The sequence below is a fragment of the Miniopterus natalensis genome, chromosome 1, assembly GCF_054644295.1.
Source record: "Miniopterus natalensis isolate mMinNat1 chromosome 1, mMinNat1.hap1, whole genome shotgun sequence".
NCBI lineage: Eukaryota > Metazoa > Chordata > Mammalia > Chiroptera > Miniopteridae > Miniopterus > Miniopterus natalensis.
Genome location: NC_142081.1, coordinates 8,668,686 through 8,686,506, shown reverse-complemented (window position 1 = coordinate 8,686,506; position 17,821 = coordinate 8,668,686). Strand labels below are relative to the sequence as shown.

At 56.9% G+C, this 17,821-nt stretch overlaps 1 protein-coding gene across 3 annotated transcripts in view; it reads right to left on the bottom strand.

The window, feature by feature from the left end:
* Positions 1 to 1,177: 1,177 nt before the first annotated feature.
* The window catches only part of ITPK1 (inositol-tetrakisphosphate 1-kinase), a 142,314-nt gene continuing 125,670 nt past the window's right edge, over positions 1,178 to 17,821 (bottom strand). For all 3 annotated transcript variants that reach the window (XM_087818505.1, XM_087818507.1, XM_087818506.1), the window contains 4 exons: positions 16,822 to 16,987; positions 11,053 to 11,120; positions 6,191 to 6,353; positions 1,178 to 3,252 (listed from right to left, as the gene is read on the bottom strand). In XM_087818505.1, coding sequence (XP_087674631.1) covers positions 2,894 to 3,252; positions 6,191 to 6,353; positions 11,053 to 11,120; positions 16,822 to 16,987 — 756 coding nt within the window. In that variant the 3' untranslated portion in view covers positions 1,178 to 2,893. The remainder of the gene's footprint in view (positions 3,253 to 6,190; positions 6,354 to 11,052; positions 11,121 to 16,821; positions 16,988 to 17,821) is intronic.

Below are 17,821 nucleotides of genomic sequence, written 5' to 3'. Positions count from 1 at the left end.
CTGTCGGGATCTCACCAGGTGAAGGATCGGTTTCCATGGGACAGAGGAGAGAGCAGATGCCAACCCCAGGGCCATGAGTGAAGCCACTGGATGGCTCTCGTGGCCAGCGGCCAGCATGAGTGCCCAAGCTGAGGGCCTGTCTCCCAGGCTGGCACAAGAACAGACAACAGCTGCTTTTCCCAGTGGGCTCGTAAACTCCAGCTTCCTGCTGGGTTCTTCAACCTCCATAAAGCCCAGTCCTCTGGGCAGAGGAAATCTTTTCAAGCAAGGTTTTCTCCCTCGGTGATAGAATTGAAGATACAGGCAAGGCCCACTTCCAGGACGCCCTGCTGACTCCTCAGGGCACCAGCAGGGTCTGCCTTCTGCAGGCGATGCTAGTGGCTCCAGGCCCAGCCCGCCCCACTTGGTGTTGCAATACCAGACACCTGCACGCTACCAACGGCGAGGACCCTCCTCTCAGACGCCTCTGGGCTCTCCTGGTGGGACACACACCCAGTGTCCACACTCAGTTGGGGCTGAGATTTCACATGTGACCCTCCGAACCTACCGAAGGCCTCAGCCAAAATGGGGCCCTGCCAGTTGCCACCAGACGCTGCAGGACCACAGACCCCAATATGCCCACCATTGGTAGAGAGGCCAGTGACAATGAGGCCTAAGGGGAAACCAACTCTATGGAGTGTCAGTGTGCACCCACGTGGCGTGGGAGGCGAGTGGGGGAAGGGTGCCCAGTTCCTCCACTATGCCCCCTGACACAGTTCGTCAAACCCCTTCAGACAGCCACTGTTTGCCACACGGTAGTCATGAGCCTGGGAGGAGAGGCCCGCACATGCCTGGGGTGCGGCTGGGCCCTTTCCCACCACCTGGCAGCTCCCCTGCCTTTATGAGGCTAAACTGCCTCCTCGGTTTCCACTCCCAGAAAAACCAATGACCGTATCCACCACCCGCAGCGAGGCTAGTGGAAAACGCCACGTCACTGGAAAACGGTTACTTGATATCTGGGGCCTGGGTGCTGACATGCACGACACTGAATCATCCAAGAACATGAGATGGTCAGGGGTCCCACTGCAGTTCCCACCTGCTCTTGAGGCAAGTTGGGATTAGAATTTTATTCAAAAAGTAGAGAGACTGGGAAATCACAGACTCTTAGCAACATCATATAAACACGTGTGAGACACAGTCTGATTTCAGTAGTTTATTTTGGAGACAAAGCAGTGCAAGAGGCCAGTCACGCTTCCCTGCTTCCTGGGACAGGGCTCAGGGCAGCGAGGAAGGTGACATACAGACATTATAATCGGGGTTCAACACTTAAGTCGTGTAAACACGGTTAGTTAGCGGGCCCTGTGTCCAGGACAGTGGGCAGTTCTGATGGCAGCCCCTGCTCCCCACTGAGCCACACCCGGAGGTACCTCCAAGCATGCAGCTCAGCAGCCTCTCGGGCCATCCTCCTGGACCATGTGGGACAGCCCAGAGGTTTTCCTCTTTCTCAGTCAATTGGTATCTTAGACCCAAGATCATGCTCAGGGGGTTCTATGCATCTCTCCCAGTGCTCACATTGTCCCAGGACAGACAAAGCCTCTCACTGGCCCCTCTGAAGAGGGAGCTACCAGCCTGCCTGGACCCTGGGATGCGACAATCAGATGGTGGTCTGTGCTGCCACCAGGGGCTGGGGTGACTCTAACTGGGGAGGGGTATCACCTCTGGGCTGCCGCTCCCTGCCACCTGGCTGGCTCAATGCTTGGGGCTGCAGTGAATACAGGAAGGGGGTGAGGCCTTCTGGGTAAGGGTGGCACAGGCCGGTGTGAACAGGACTGAGCACATGGGCGGCCCCTTCTGCCTGGGAAGGGGACCCCACGTGGCCTCAATGCCAAGGGGAGGTTCGTCCAGGTTCACTTCTTGGGAAAGCAGGCTGCGTCACAGGGGCTGGGGCGTCAAGCCTGCCCTTCAGAGTTCTGGTCTTGACCGTGGACACAGAGGTCCGGTGACTCTTGGGATGATTTGCCCAAAGTCATGGCACAAATCCTTGGCACGGGCAGGATCAGCCTGCGGGCCCCCAACCAGCAGCCTCCTCCCAGGTCCCGATGAGCAGCAGTGCTTGGTAAGGAAGGAGGCCCCTTGCAGGGCTGCACAGGACACGTGGTGAGGGCTGGGTAGGCTCCAGGGAGCTGGGTGTGGAGGCAGCGAATCCAGGCCCTTGGCCTCCCCTGGGAAGCTTCCTTCTCCTTCCCTTCCCGGAGAAGCAAGCAGCAACCGTCCAGACCCCTCCACGGAAACCCCAGGAACCGGTAGCTGCGGCCTCTCACCTCCCTGGCTCTTGCTTTTGGGAAGGGCAGTGCACACCTGCTGGGGTCTCGACTCGCTCCTCCCAAAGCTGTGGAGGAGGCCAGTGGAAGGGAACCAGCTAAGGGGCCAGCCTGGGGGGGGGGCTTGGAGAGGAGAGAGAAAGGGGGAACCGTCCACTTGCTCCATTCAGAGCCGGCAGCCTAACCAAGGGTGGCCCTTGCAGGGCCCTCCAGGCCTGGTCCGCAGCAGCCATCGAGACCAAGACATGGATGTGCACACACACTCGCACATGCACAGCAACCACACACGCGCACACACACCCTTCCTCCATTCAGACCTAGTGTTGAAAACACACGCATGAGTAAACTCGGTGAAGAGGTCTGCACAGCAGGAATCAGGCAGGAAGTCCCTTTTCCAGGAGGCTGGACCACTGGGGTTCTTTTCCATCTTCCCCCCAACCCCTCATTTAGGTAATGACATCAGAAAATAAGGTTAAAAATTGAAAAAAAATCAGACCATTGGGAATTCTTAGTAGGATGTCAGCACTGGGGGCTGCTCGCCCAGTGGCTGTGCTCCGTGGCCCACGCCGCCCTCTGGGTCCTGGGCTCCGTGGCTACTGGGAGGAGGCCTTGGTGGCCAGGGAGGCCACACAATGCTGCTGGAAGCTGGGTGACACGGCAGAGGTGCACCCCAGTCTCTGGTGCGGCAGCTTGGCGGTGCCGCTCGCACCCACGCCGCCCGCGTCGGCCTCGGCGGTCCAGGGCGGGTCCTGGCCCATCATGCTGCTGCAGCAGCCGGGGCTGGCGCTGCACGTCCGCTCGCCCGCAAGGCTGTCCGCCTGCTCCGCCAGGAGCCTGCTGTGCCTCAGTGGGGCCACATCCCCTGCAGCTGCGGTGGCCGCGCTCTGGCCCTGCAGGACGGTGGCAATGTGGTTCAGGAGGTCTGTGAAGAACTCGCTCACGCCCTCGTAGCCTGGGAGAGAGACAGTGCGGGGCTTAGCCAGGTGGAACTGGACACAGGCTGCAGGCCCGAGGGGAGAGCAGCACAGGAGGGAAGGGGGCCAATCAAAGTCACACGGCAGGACTCAAAGCTGGGTGCACGGACTTCCAAACAGCTGGTCCTCGAGTTCCCTGCACCCGAGTGTGAGAAGCTATAGAACCTGAGCTGATGAGAAAACACTCCGTGACCCTGTCCCTCTCGGGCACAGCTTCAGAGGCTCATTTAATCATGTGGTCTGGTTGGAAGTGACAGGTCCAAAGGCCCACTTATGTGCTGAATCATTAACACCCCTGTCCACCACGTGGCCCGGCCTCAGCTTCCCGTGTCAGCTGAGAACTCTCGGGGAGACTCCTGTGGGCATGACCGAGGGGGGCTGGCAATGTGGGTGATGCCTGATCCACAGCAGCTGTACCCACAGCTGAGTCCTCACCCCCAAAATACCTGCAGAGTATTGCATGTGCTGCATATGCATGTGCTGCTCTGAGCATCAAAGCCAATGGGCAAAGCCCTGGCCAGTTTGGGTCAGTGGTTAGAGCGTTGGCACGTGGACTGAAGGGTCCTGGGTTCGATTCCAGCAAGGGCACATACCTCGGTTGCAGGCTCGATCCCTGGCCCCAGTTGGCGCTCAAGCAGAAGGCAACCAATTGATGTGTCTCTCTCACATCGATGTCTCTCTCTCCCTTCCACTCTCTCTGTAAAGCAGTGGAAAAATATCCTTGGGTGAGGATTGAAAAAAAAAAGCCAAGGGGCAAAGACTGAGCACCCGCCACAAGGCTACCGCACACTGACACCAGCTCCCCTGACAAAGTGGGGCCCAGGTCTCCTGAACAGAAACTGCTGGGGCCTGCGTTTCCCACCACGATGCGAATGCAAATGTCAGCAAACGTGTCCTTGGGAGCCGCCTGCTGAGCAGAGTGAGAATCTAGGGCGAAGATTTTGCTGACTCCCAAAAACTGCTTCAAAAGACACATGGGTGTCCCCACCTTCCTAAACCAATCTGGCACAATAGGAAGCAGGCACATAGCTGCAAGAACAAGGGTCACGGCAGGAAGAACACCCTGAAGGCCAGTGTGCCCGCTTCAGAGGGACCCCAGGCACTGCCCTCACCCCACCCGCGTGGCTATGAGCCCATCGCCGCCACGGTGTGAACGAAGGTTCAGGAATGGGGGGGTGGGGGGGGTGCAGGAACTTTATAGAAAAGTCTGCCCGGCACTGACAGGCGGGGCTGCTGCATTTGCTCACAAACAATTGCTGGGTCTTGAGGGAGCCCAAGATGAGAGGGGAGCAGAGGTGCCCACCGTGAGATAAAACCGGGGACAGTGGCTGGCACTTGGCAGAGCTCCCATGGACACAACCCTCGCCTAATCTGCACAACTCTGTCCCCACATTACCGATGAAGGAGCAAGAGCCAAAGGCTACAGACGACTGGCCCCAGAGACAGAGCCATCGACAGGGACGTGTGACTGTCCATGTGAGGGTGGGGATGGCAACGATGCCCCGGCTGGTGTGTATCCAGCCTCACGGAGCACCGCCCGTTTTACAGGCGAGGACACAACTCTCCTAAGTGACAGCCAGGATCTGAACCAGGCCCTTTGGTCCCACCTGCGCCTTGAATACCATGTGGTGCTGGGCACCCCACCCCAGGACGGGGGGCTTCTTTCAGCCGTAGGGCTGGGGGAGGAGGGCAGGGTGGACTCGGTCCCCTTGGGAACCACCAGTGGGTGCACTGCTGGGTTTCCAGGGCAGAGACACAAGCGTGGGAGGAGAGCTGGAGAGCACGTCAGGCCAACACCAGGGAACAGGCCGTTTCCTCAGCAACGGCTCTGTTGTCCCTAGATGAGGCCTGGGGGCCCAGGGCAGTGTGTGTGTATTTGGGCCCACAGCTCGGGGCCAGACTGTGCAAACACCATCTCCCCCGCCTCTGTGAGGTGGGGAACACTGTTCCCACTGTGCAGAAGTGAACACTGAGACTGCCCCGCCAGGTGGCTTGTCCCATCAGACTGTGAAGGCAGAGCCAGGATGGGAACCCAGCTGGGGCTGAGAGGTAGGAAGTCTTGTGGCCAGGAGCAGAGGGCCCCTATTCTGGCTCTGCCACTTGGTAGCAGGTGACTTTGGACAAGTTTTCTAGCCCCAGCCTCCGCATCCCCATTGGTGAATGAGGTGCTGTAAAACTCCCAGGGCAGGCCTGGCCTGGTGAATGTTACGGATACCCGAAGCTACTGCTGCTACTAACCCCCAGACACAGCACACAGCCCCCTTGGACAGGAGGGCCACTGAACACCCACGGCCCAAGGCAGCCAGCCCAGGGCCTGATGCCCTGGGAGACCTCCTGTGCGTGAGGGCTTCCTTGCACCCTGCAAACGCCCCAGGACAGTACCCACGTGGTGGTGTCTCCCACTGAGCCCCTCGCTGAGGCAAGACCACAAGGGCCCAGCATGTGCTTCCCCCACCTCAGAGCTCTAGCAAACAGCAGGGAGCACATGCCCCAGCCACGGGGAAGGGTGAGGAGCACAGCCCTGCCACCAGCCTACAGGGTGACCTGGGACAAGGTATCCCTCTCTGGGGGTACAATGCTCTACACATAACCTGTGAGGGTACTATTCTGTCCAGTGTCCTCTCAGCTCTTTAAATCTACATGGGATCGGCTGAGATTTGGCCAATAAAGGCAAACACTGATGAAAAAGGGTCAGGAGAGGAGGGTGAGAGAATACGTGTTTGTGCGGGCCCACTATGCACGCTCCCTGGCTGGATGTTCAGACCTCACTTCTTTCGCTCCTCCCCTCACCCTGCAACCCCATTAGCAAGTGGGGCTGAGGCTTAGCGGGGGCTGCATTTACCCCCAGGCCCCACAGACAGTGAGGAATGGAGCCTGCCCCGTCACCTGCCTGAGGACACAGTCCCCGCTGCTCACCTGGGAAGGCATTGATGTCAATGACAGCATGCTGCCCTGTCTGGTTGTTGATGATGATGTCGATGCCGAAGAGAGACACGCCCAGTGCCTGCCGCAGCGCCCTGGAGAGCTCCCGGATTACCTCGTCGCTTGGCCGCTCGAACACACCCTCGATCTTGTCCAGCTGCCAACACACCACACACACACACACACACACAGAGGAGTCAGGCCATCAGTGGGGAGGCACAGAGCCACACCACACAAAGACCCTCAGGCCAGGAGGCAGGTCCTAGGTGTACTGTGCCCATTACCTCTCCAGCCCTAGAACAACCTGGGAGGTGGGGGTCATTACCAGCACTTTACACACAGGGAAGCTGACGCTCAGAAAGGGTGAGGGGCTGGTCCAGGGCCACACAGCACAGGAATCCAGGGCTGGATTTGTACGCAGGTGTGTTAGCCTCTAAAACCCAACCGTCTGAGAAGGAAGGAGGGGCGTGGTCTGTTGCGAACAGGAAGACTCCTTGGGGCAGGGAGCATGAACTGGACCTGGAAGGTGGGGATGAGCTGGGAGGAGAAAGGCACCAGGCGAGGGCAGCTGGAAGCAAAGGTGCAGAGGCAAGAACCAGCAGGAGCTGGGAGCAGCTGGGAGCCAGGGCAGATGTGGGAGCTGGGGAACTCGGTCAGCATCTCCACACTGGCCCACCGTGGCCAGGCCTCAGGCAGCAAGGGGGAGGGTTTTGGGGTCCAATGTTTATTTACTGCTCAGTACTGGGGGTGGGGCTCACCAATCTCCTGTTCACAGCAGCACCTAATTATGGTGTTTCCAATGAACTCGCATCCCATGGCAATGGGCTTCCCCAAAGAGGTTACACTACTTTTCCCACCAGATCCCTGTGTCCAAGTTGAGCTTTCAGCGAATCTTCCCTGGGGCTAGTGGGCTGTCCTCCGCCTCCTCACCCCCTCTGTTCCTTTTCTGCTCCAATCTCAGCTGGCCTGGGACAGGCACAGTCTTCATAGACTCAGCCCAGCCCCTAGCCAGGCTTCCAAGGAAGTGCAAGGTTGCACTGGGAAGGACTCAGAGTCAGAGGCATCTGGATTTGAACCCCAACAGCGACTTCCTAACTCTGTGGTCTTGGGGAAAAAGATGTGCCTCTCTGTGCCTGTTTGCTCATCTGCAAAACCAAACCAATGAGACTTCCACCCCAGACTGCTGGGAGGGACCATAGGTCGCGGATGTGGTGGGTGCAGCGCATGCCTGACTGGGGCAGGAACACACGGTGACACCTCCAAGTCAGCCAGACTAGGGCTCACAGGAGGTGCGCAAATGCTGGAGTCCTGGGAACTGTGGGCTCAGGGGCCAAAGAGGGACTGATCTATCAGGAATAAAAGTGAAACTGGGTCAAAGAGTTAAACACAGATTTACTTATGACCCAGCAATTCCACTGCTAGGTATGCACCCAAAAGAAATGAAAGTAGGTACTTGTATGCCAGTGTTCACACAGCATCATTCACAAGGGCCAAAAGGTAGAAACAACTGAACTGTCCATCGACAGATGATAAACAGGCTGTGTCACCCACACGGGAGGACTCCTCGGCCACACAGTGCTGCCACGGGGATGAGCCTGGAAAACCTGGCTAAGTGAAAAAGCCAGTCACACCAGGTCACATACTGCAAGAGTCCCTTCATAAGAAAGGCCCAGGAGGGGTGGACCCATAGACACAAAGCAGAGCAGTGGTTGCCAGGGACTAGGAGGGGTGACGGGGGTTCCTTGGCCGGTGACAGAAATGTCTGGGAACTAGGTAGAGGGGTGGCTGCATAACATGGTAAACAGACTTCACACCACTGACTTGTTCACTTTTTTAAAAGTGAGGCGGGGTCAGGAGGGCTTCGGAGGAGAGCCCTGGGCACCAAGGACAAAGGGTCCCTGTCCCAGCATAGGAAGCTGCATGGTGAATGGGAATTTCCAAACTCGTGCGAGCGGGGACCCCATACACGGGCAGGGTCTGTGCTCCAACGTGAACCTGCTCCCCCCCACTGGCTCTGCACACAAGGCAGGGCCCCTCAGCCCAGACCCTCTGTCTTGGCACCTTATGGGGGGGTAACACCTTCCAAGGGGCTGTGACGGGTGCTCACCACTGAGCACCTGCCCGCCTTCTGGCCACTCTGGCCAGTGAGGAGCCAGAGGCTCCGCCGCACGCGGCAGCTCCCCTTTTTGTCCTGCCCACTGGGTGCTCTGAACCCCAGGGACCTTCTGGGTCTTGTTTTCTCACCTGGTAAGGGGGGTAACACAGACACCCACACTGTGGGACTGTGGTAAGGATCCAAGAACCTAATGTTTGCCTGGCCGGCGTGGCTCAGTGGTTGAGCATCGACCTATGAACTAGGAGGTCACGGTTAGATTCCCGGTCAGGGCACATGCCCGGGTTGCGGGCTCGATCCCCAGTAGGGGCCGTGCAGGGGAGAGCTGATCAATGACGCTCTCTTATCATGGATGTTTCTCTCTTTCTCTCCCTCTCCCTTCCTCCTCTGTGAAATCAGTAAAAACATATTAAAAAGTTAAAAACTAAAAAAAACAACACAGCAGCTAATGTTTAAGGCTCACAATGCAGACCCAGCAGCAGCTAGAGCTCAGGGTACTGCATTAGTCCGAAGTCTCATGACACGCTGTTTATAAAAGCACTTTCTCAGCTTAGGTGAGGAATCTCAGAAATCCTTCCAAAGCCCTTCGATTACCTGAAACCAAAGAACCGCCTAGGACAAGATAAAGGCATGGAAACCCTGGCCACGCCATACACAGCAGGGAGACGATAGTGTTCTGGAAGATGAGACCGTGATGGGGGAAGTGAACTACACTGCCTGGCACTTCCTGCTCACCTGGCACCGTCCTAGGACTCCCTGAACCCACAACCACCCTGCCATGCAGGATGGAGAAACTGAGGCTCAGAGAGGCAATGTGACTCTCCTAAGGCCACACAGCTGGGAAGTTGTGGAGCTTGGGTCTGACCCCGGCAGTCTAGTCAGTGAACACACTCTTAACCAATACCCTACACAAATGTTTGGGGCCTGCAAACTGGGTGTGGGAGCTGAGGCATCTAGCTATGGATGGAGGGGGCTTCCAGGCCAGACAGGGCTCCCTGCAGAAGACAGAGAAGGGGATGGAGGGCCCCCTCGGGGAGCAGGGGGAAAATGGGAAAGTCTGGACGGAGCTGTCTGTGCCCAGCCAGCCTGCAGGTGGCGGAGGGGCGTATGTCCTAAATGGAAAGGGGGTGGCTGACTACAGTTCCCTTTCCAGTCTCGGGGGATTCTTGAGCAGTAGTCATGAGCAGGGGGAGGAAAAGACAATGGCAGACCCAACAGGTACAGAGAAGGCCTGGAAGTACCCCTAGGCTGCCTCTTACACGTTGCCGGTAAAGAAACAGACTGAATAGGAAGACAGGTTGTCCAAGATGATCACTTTCAGGTGGGTCACTCTGCGTATGGCCTCACAGGGACCCTCTGGCATCAGTGACAGACCCGCTCTGTGTAGGGGTCACTAGTCCCACTCTGTGTAGGGATTGGCAGGGACAGCGTTTGGGGAAGCCGACTCCCTCTGCCCTGCCCGAGCGCCGCCTGACAGCCTCACAGGGAAGGGCCCTGCAGAACTGGGCTCACCTAGTGTCTGAGGCTTAGGAGACCAGACAACTTTTTTTTTTTTTTAAAGCCCTTTCTTGGGCAGTCTGTTTAATCTTATAATGCGCACAGCCAGGCACCAGAAGGTACTGTTTAAAATCTGGTCATTCCCCAAGCTTCCCTGACTGTGAAACTTGTTCCTGAGAAATGTTCATCAACATCTTGAAGGGTGGTGTTCCCTCCAGGTCCTGTCCACCCCTGTGCTCAGTCCAAACCCTCGTCACACAGCTGGCTCCTCAACTGAACCAGGAACAACAAGAAATGGACAGGCTGCCTCGGGGCAGGAGGCATGAGGCAAGCACAGGCCCTGACATGGAACAAAGGTAGTGAGGTCAGGTCCAGGGCAGGGTCTGCGCTGGATCCTGTTGGTGAGGCCAGCCCAGGACAGGGAAGGGGACATGGGCAAATCATCCCCAGTTAGCCAGGATGGCTTGACTCAGGGGAGCAGGAGACCCAGCAGAAGGCTCCCAGTTCAGAGGACATGATAGCAGAGGCTTCTGGTTTCCTGGACTTGGAGGGACAGCAAAGGATGGCCCTGTGGCAGTTTCTAACTGCTTCATTGTCCCCCGTGAGATAAAAAGTCCTAAATTCCTGGGAGACCTAGCTCTGGAATTAGACCTATCTGGGGTCAAGTCCCAGCTCTGTCCCTGAGTGAACAGCCCTGTGAGCTCAAAGAAGCCATACAGCCTCACTGAGCACAGCCTTCCCTCTTGGGAAAGTGCAGCTGCCCTGCCCACTCTGCCCCCTTGAGGCTGGCTCGGGGCCTGGCTGCAATGCCACAGGGCATCCAGGAGGGAGCGTGACACACAGCAGCCCCGAGCTCACTGACCACAGAAGTAACAGCGGGCTCTTAACACTTATGAGACTCATGTGGGAAAAGAGATGGCATTGCCTCCCACCCCTTTTTTTAAATCAGTAAAAAGCAGGTTATCAAATTCCTCCTGACTGGGGGGGATTTTCTCACACAGGGAGAAGCACTGGAAAATCTTCCCCCTTGGGTAACCTGGTGGTGAGCAGGTATAAGCATGAATGTCATCAGCACGAAGGCCTGGAGCAAGCAAGCAGGAGGGCCTTGGGAACCTCCTCAGGCCCATGGCATGGGGAAAAGGTCCCCCCAAACCCTGCTGCATTGCAGAGCTCAGGCCTGAGCCCCATTGCCAAGAGCACACCCACATCGGGCCCATGGCAGGCCAGCACGGCGGGAGGGACATACCTCAGTCAGAACCGATGATGACTCCGGCTTGGACACGTTGTGGCTGTTGAAGAAGATGGACTTGCGGTCTGGAAAAAAAAAAAGGGAGAAGCCAGTTAGAAGCTCAAAGAAGGGATGGCGACTCCACCACCTGACACCAGGGGGCAGCACCACCCCAGCCACGCGTGATGGTGGCCGCAGGGGCCTTGGGGCTCAATGTCCAGCAGCAGCCACCTGGGGCCCCAGTGAGCTGGGCACCCCCACTCCAAGGAGACACTACACCATGGAAGGATACATGCCCATTCAGGACTTATTTCAAATTTTCTTTCCACAGAGAAATGACTGACCGGATGAGCCCACCTTGGCTACCATTGTACAGTGTAAGATCGGGTTTTCTCCAATAGCTAAAGGCCTGATTCCCAAAGTGTGTTGTGTGTCTTATGGACACGGCATCAGAAAGTGGGCCAGGAGTATGTGGCTACGTTAGCAGGAAATGCCGCCTACCCGAATATCAAATGCCGGGGAAGAAGTCCAGGAATGCCACTTACCCCAGCCTTCCCAGCCCCTCCCAGCATCTGCCCTTAGAACTCCTTTCCCGGGGAGCACCTGAGAAATAGCCAGGCTGTCACCTGGCATATGAATGTTGCAAATACAAAGGGTTCTGCTGTTTCCCAATTATTTAGGGAAAAAGTAGGAAATCAGAACATGGGTTAACTTCTGTAGGAAACACCCAAGGCGGCACACAGAATAATCTGTTGGGCTTTGGAAGCTGGCACAGCCCTTGAAATGCCCTCCACCTCCTACCACTTTATACCCCCTGATCCATGCCCACCCCTGCTGCACCTTCATGTCCCTCAATTCCACGGGGGCACCCAGACAGGCAGACCAATCCCAAGAGTAACAGGAGCGATGAGGCTGGTTTACATATTCACCCCTTGGAGAGGAAAGGAAGATAGTCCACCAGGCAGAAACATGATCTTGAGCACGTGGAAGAGTGGGCACATGAATGCAAGAATTGCAAAACCACGAGCCTCGGGCCAAGTCCTGAAAAAGGCTGCCTATCACCCCCCAATGAACCCCGAGCATGGCATAAGCCATGAGCCCCATGCGGTCCCTGGGCCCCAGGACACTTTGCTTATCCCTGGGATCCAGGTCCCTGAACGCAGGACAGGAAAGCTGAGCACCATCATGACCAGGGTCCACGCCGAGGGAGCATCTGCACTGGCTGCCAACGGCCCCACCAGCTCCAGGACAACGGCGATGCAACAATCATGCACGAGGAAGTGATTTGGGCGGAGGCCAAGCAGGCAGGCGCTGAGAAGTACCTGGCGTCCTTCCTGCTAGCGAGGCACACAGGCCCCCTGCCGCCCCGGTGTGCCTGACAGTCCTCCCGCCGCTCCGACCAGAGCCGGTCCAGACCGGGGGCGTGAGAGACGGTCCTGGGGAGGAGCCTGGGGAAAATAAACACCCTACAGGACTTGTGCCAAGCAGCTCCACCAATCTCTACTCCTAAGCACTGACAGCCAAGAAAAGTAAGCCTTAGGGGTAGAAAGCCCTATGGGGCTTTCCAGAGGCTGGAGCAGGGCTCGAGCTGCTGGGATGGGCACTGTGGCCATCTACAGGCATTGCCCACCTTCTCATCCTGCACCCCAACCTGGCCCAACCCACTGAGCTCAGGGCCCCTCCCACCTACCCTGTGGGTACCCAAGGACAGTAGCCAGGATGGCAGAGCAGGCCTGGGGGAGGAGGGCCACCCAGAGCAGGTGAACACAAGTTCAGGGAGGCTGGAAAGCCTGCAGGAGCCACGGGGAACACCATGGGTGCTTAGCTATGCCAAGACAGGAAAGAGCTGGGCACTCGGAGCAGCCTACCTGGTGCCTATTGAACTAGAGAGACCATGTCACCCAACAACTTCTTGTGGCATGAGGGTCGATCCAAAGTGTGGCCCATTTCAAAGAGGACATGTTTCTCCTCCTGGCTAACTCTGACCTGGGGCCCTGGCCCGGGGACTGTTCATAGCAGGGCAGGGAGAGCTGCCTTCTGCTCAGATCCTCCCCAAGGGCAGCTCGAGCAGGGGCCGGAGGGAGTGCGAATGTCTGGAAACTGCTACCCCTGGAGACTGTGGGAAGCCGAGATGGGCCAAAAGGGGTCAGAGTGACCCTTGGCGCCGGTTCCTTGGGCAGCTTGAAGATACCCAGTCCCACCCTGGCTGGCATGGCTCAGTTGGTTGGAGTGTCTTCTTGTACACTGAAAGGCTGAGGGTTCAATTCCAGGTCAGGGCAAATACCCAGGTTGTGGGTTCGATCCCAGGTCAGGGTGCGTGCAGGAGGCGACAGATCAATGTTTCACTTTCACATTGATGTTTCCTCTCTCTCTCCCCCCCTTCCCTCCCTCCTTCCCTTCTCCCTTAAATCAATAAAAGCATGTCCCTGGGTGAGGGTTAAAAAATAAGAAAATAAATAGAGGTTCAATGATGCTCAGAGCTTATTTAAAAAAAAAAAAAAGATACCCAGGCCCTCTAAAGACGGACCTGGCCAGGCCCTGGCACTCTGATGGCAGGAACGCCCTGGATTGGGCCCATTCACTCTGTTCCAGGACAATTTCCGAGACAGAGCCCTGGTGAAGGGCCATCTCCACCTCCCTGCAGGGGAGGGCAGGCAACGACAGAATACGGGTGTTTTTGTCCCCAATTTACAGATGAGAACAACAGGTTCAAAATAAGGAGAGTAAGTGACAAGATTAGCCCCCAAATATCCTGTAACCCGATGGTGCGACCATGAGCTACAGCCACACTTTCTTTAGCCCCTTCTGCTTAATCTTTGTGTCTCTCTCTGGGGGAGCAGGGAAGGGGGATGTCACAGAGCTACAGACGGTGGCCTGGGTCTTGTTCCAGCTCCCATATACTTGTCACCTCTGTAGGGGGGCCAGCCCTGACCACCCTGTCCAAGTGGCTCCCCTCACCCAATGGTGGCCTGAGACCCACTCATCTGGTCCTCAAGTAATCCTTTTGTTATTTCTTTCCTGGTGTGAGGTTTCTCCCACTAAAATAGAAGTACAAGGCTGCTGGATCTCTCACCCGGGGCTGGGCGTAAGGCAGGTTCAAGGAAATACGGCATTTATCAAACTTCAGGGGTTCTAGATGAGAGACCAGCAACTACGGACTGCAGGCCAAACCCGGCCGGCCACCTGGGTCTGTAGTCTTACTGGAACACAGCCATGCCCATTTACTTACACAGTGTCTACAGTGTGCTCAAGCTGCAGTGGAGCATTAGATAACCATGCTGGAGCTGGAAATATTTACTATCTGGCCGTTTGGAGAAAAACGTCTGCTGACCTGACCCCCTCTGAGTGTTAAGTGGCACCCTTCTTTTACACACCCTCAGGGGGAAAAGGCTCAGAATGGACAGTATAATCAAGGCGCAGTGTCCACAGAGTAAAGGAAACAGAAATACACCCACTGCACAGAAGGGGGAGTAGAGGAACGTGCCCTTTCTGACCCTGGCACGGGGTGGAGGGAGGGAGGGGTCTCCCCAAGACTGTGACCCACAGGCAGATAATGGAAGTGTTCCTGGTGGCTGGCACAGACCATCAACTCCCTGAGTAAGAACATGACTTCAGTTCCAGCAGGCGCAACTTGCAAGGTGCCACTAGCTGTGGGACACACCCAACTTCTGAGACGTTAAAACATAAAAACCAAAGTGCACCTGAGAACCCAAAGAGCGTGGCAGCCGTGGAGGGAAGGACAGTGTCCCCCCTACCCCATATCCTGGAGAATCCTGCTCATGTTGGCCCCAGCTGACAGTGCCACAGGGAGGGCCAGGGCCACCACACTGGGCAATGGGAACCAGAAAGCAGGGATGGGGGCTGGAAAGGGCCCAGAGCCCCAAGACCCCCAGTCAACTGGTCCAGCTTAAACAGACCGTGTCAGGCTGAGCGTCTCATCCAGAAGGAGAAGAGGCGTGTAAAAAGAACAAAGCCCACGCCAGCTCCCTGGGTGATGCCCCACAGACGGCAGACACGGAGTTGGCTCTGGGGGTGAACAGTGGAGATGCTAGAAGGTGCTCAGCTCGCCTCAGCCCAGTAAACATCTCTCCACCGGCGCGGTGTGTTTATCTGCTCATTCATTCGGCCCCGCCAGCACTTTATGGTAGACTGGCAACCAGGAAATGGCCACAGGAAGACACACAGACACGGAGCCCACGCCCCGCGGGACACAGCCCCGCCCCAGGCAACCAGGAGGAAAGGGGGACACTTTCTGTGTGGAAAGGAAGGAAATTGTGGTAAATTTCTCTAAGAAACGGAGTGATTTTATTAAAAAAGGAAACAGAAAGGAGACTACATAAGGTAGGACTGCTCTTAATCTAATACGTTTTCCAAAGATTTAAAGCACATATTTTTTTAAAATGAGGATTTAAGAATGTCAGCCCCTTCCAGTCCCAGTTTACAAGAATGCCTCTTGCCAGTGGTCAGTAACATACCAGAGGACCCCAGCAGACACGTGTCCACCCACCCCCAGCTCATCCCACCCCAGCGGGTGGGGGCTGGGACCAGAGTGAGGACAGGGACGTCTTGAACCCTGAAAAGAGCGTCGTGGCCCGGAGCCCAGGCCTGCCTGGGAAGGCCGCCTGTACTCGGAAGGTCATTTCCAAAGTGTCTGCTCTGGGTGCGTTAATGGGAAGCTGGCTGAGAGGAAGACATGAACAGCTGAACTTCACTCAAGAGAGTGGCCTGAAACCATGGGGAGGGACTGTGACGGGCAGTCCCAGCAGGGGAATCTCAGGAGGACCCATCTGTCTGCTCAGATGGAGAGCGTGGCCCGGGCATTCCACCCAGCGGCGGGCTTCCTTGGCACAGGCCGGTGCTCAGCGCGCCTAAGCAGATGCGCAGGGCAACCAACGGCCTCCCAGGGGCCTCCTGGAAGCCACGCTCATTCCACAGATGCGGCTGCCGCTCCAAAGGTTTCCGGGCCCTGCTTTGGAGTTGCCTTCAGAACCACTAGGATATTCACCAGAGCAGCACCACCACCAGCAAATCCTTAACCTGATGTCAGTTTTTGAAATGGCCAAGGGTCAGTAGGTGGCAAGGGAGCCACGGAAGAAAAGCTGAGCTTGTGCAGCCACCAGACTCCCTATAAGACACCTCAGATGCCCCAAACGATGGCACCATCCTGCAAATGCCATCACTGTATGACCTCTGAGGGACACTTAGGACCATTACCCACTGATCCAAAACAATCGCTGATTTGGTCCTTACCCTTGTGAGGGGTGCGGCGAGGGTGCCGTGCCCACTGCTGACCTGCCCGAGGCCCTGTGTGCTGACCTCTACGGGGGTACATGTTCACCTCGGCAGCTCTAAGCAGCCAGTAACTTGGTGTTTCCCCATTTGGAAGAGGGGACGGATAGTCAGTTGTCTGGCCCTCAAAATATGTGGGGCCCTCCCTTGCTCGCTTCCCCGAAGGACCAGCCATCCGTTCCAGCATTTCCTCCTGCATCTCACTGCACAGGGTCCCAGCAAGCAACCTGGGTACAGAAAAATTTCAGGGGCTTCTTGGAGTTTACAGTGGTTTAGACGAATGGAACCCCTACCATGACCTGGTGGGACAGGAGTTTTTCACTTCTTTTCCAAGATCTCTTCTTAATTTATGGCACACGGTTTGTTCAACCTTCAGACCATCCCCTCCAGAGACGACACAGGTGTCAGCGGTTAGTGCTCACGGACAGGCGGCTGATGCCCCGTCCAAGCCGGGCCCTGGAGCTCAGGGCAAGCTAAGAAGACAGTAGGTTTGGTTACCTGACATGCCCGCGGAGAAGTTCTTGAGCGAGGGCCTCTGGACCACCGTGTAGGACTCGCCGACCACGAACACCTTGTACAGGACGGCGTTGTGGTTGATGAAATTCTGGACCACGCAGGGCGGCTGGATGGCACTCAGGCCCTCCTGGTTGAACACGATGGCCATCTAGGGAGACAGGGACCCAGGGCTCTGTCAGTGCACCCCCTCCAGCCTCAGACACAGGGTGCATCACTGCCACTGCCACCAAGGCCTGTCTCTGCCCTTTGGCGTGCGGACTCCCCAGCAAGACTCTCAGGGTGAGTGGAGTGGGACTCAGAGCAACACTGGGATGAAGCCACTGCTATGGGGGGTGGAGATCTTGCGCCACCGGGCTTGCCATGCACAGTTGGGTTGGCTGCACTGCGTAGCTCCCCTGTTCACAGTGTAGTTCAGGGAATGGAACCCCAGGTTGTGTGCTATTCAACCCTTATTACATCCTTAGAGGACCCTCCACAACGGCCCAGTGGGGGAGGCAGGAAACAGAGGACTGAGGAACAGGAGTGGGAGGCAGGCATCAGAACCTGAGGGCTGTCTCTCAGTGAGCACCCGTGACATGCCCTGTTCTAACTGCTACGTGAGTCACCTGGGGCTGTCCTCACAGCGCACCTCTAAGGCAGGAACTGTTATTGTGCCCCTTTTATAGATGAGGAAACTAATCCTTGAGAAACTCAGCGGCTTGCTGGAAAGTGACACAGCCTGGAATGTGCCTGGGTCTGCCTGGCATGCGGCCTGGCCCTCTCACACAGTGAGTGAGTCACACCGATGAACATGCCACTCTCAGTCCCGATGGGAGGGCCTGATAGAGGACTGAGGGAGGCAGGGCAGAGGGACAGCTAGAGAAAACCGCTCTGCTCTGGCTGGGGCTGGGTCTGCCCAGGGCCTACTGGAGCCAGCCAACAGTGCCCACAGGCCCCAGAAGGAGCCACCAGATGCTGGAGGCTACTGGGAGGGGATTAACAG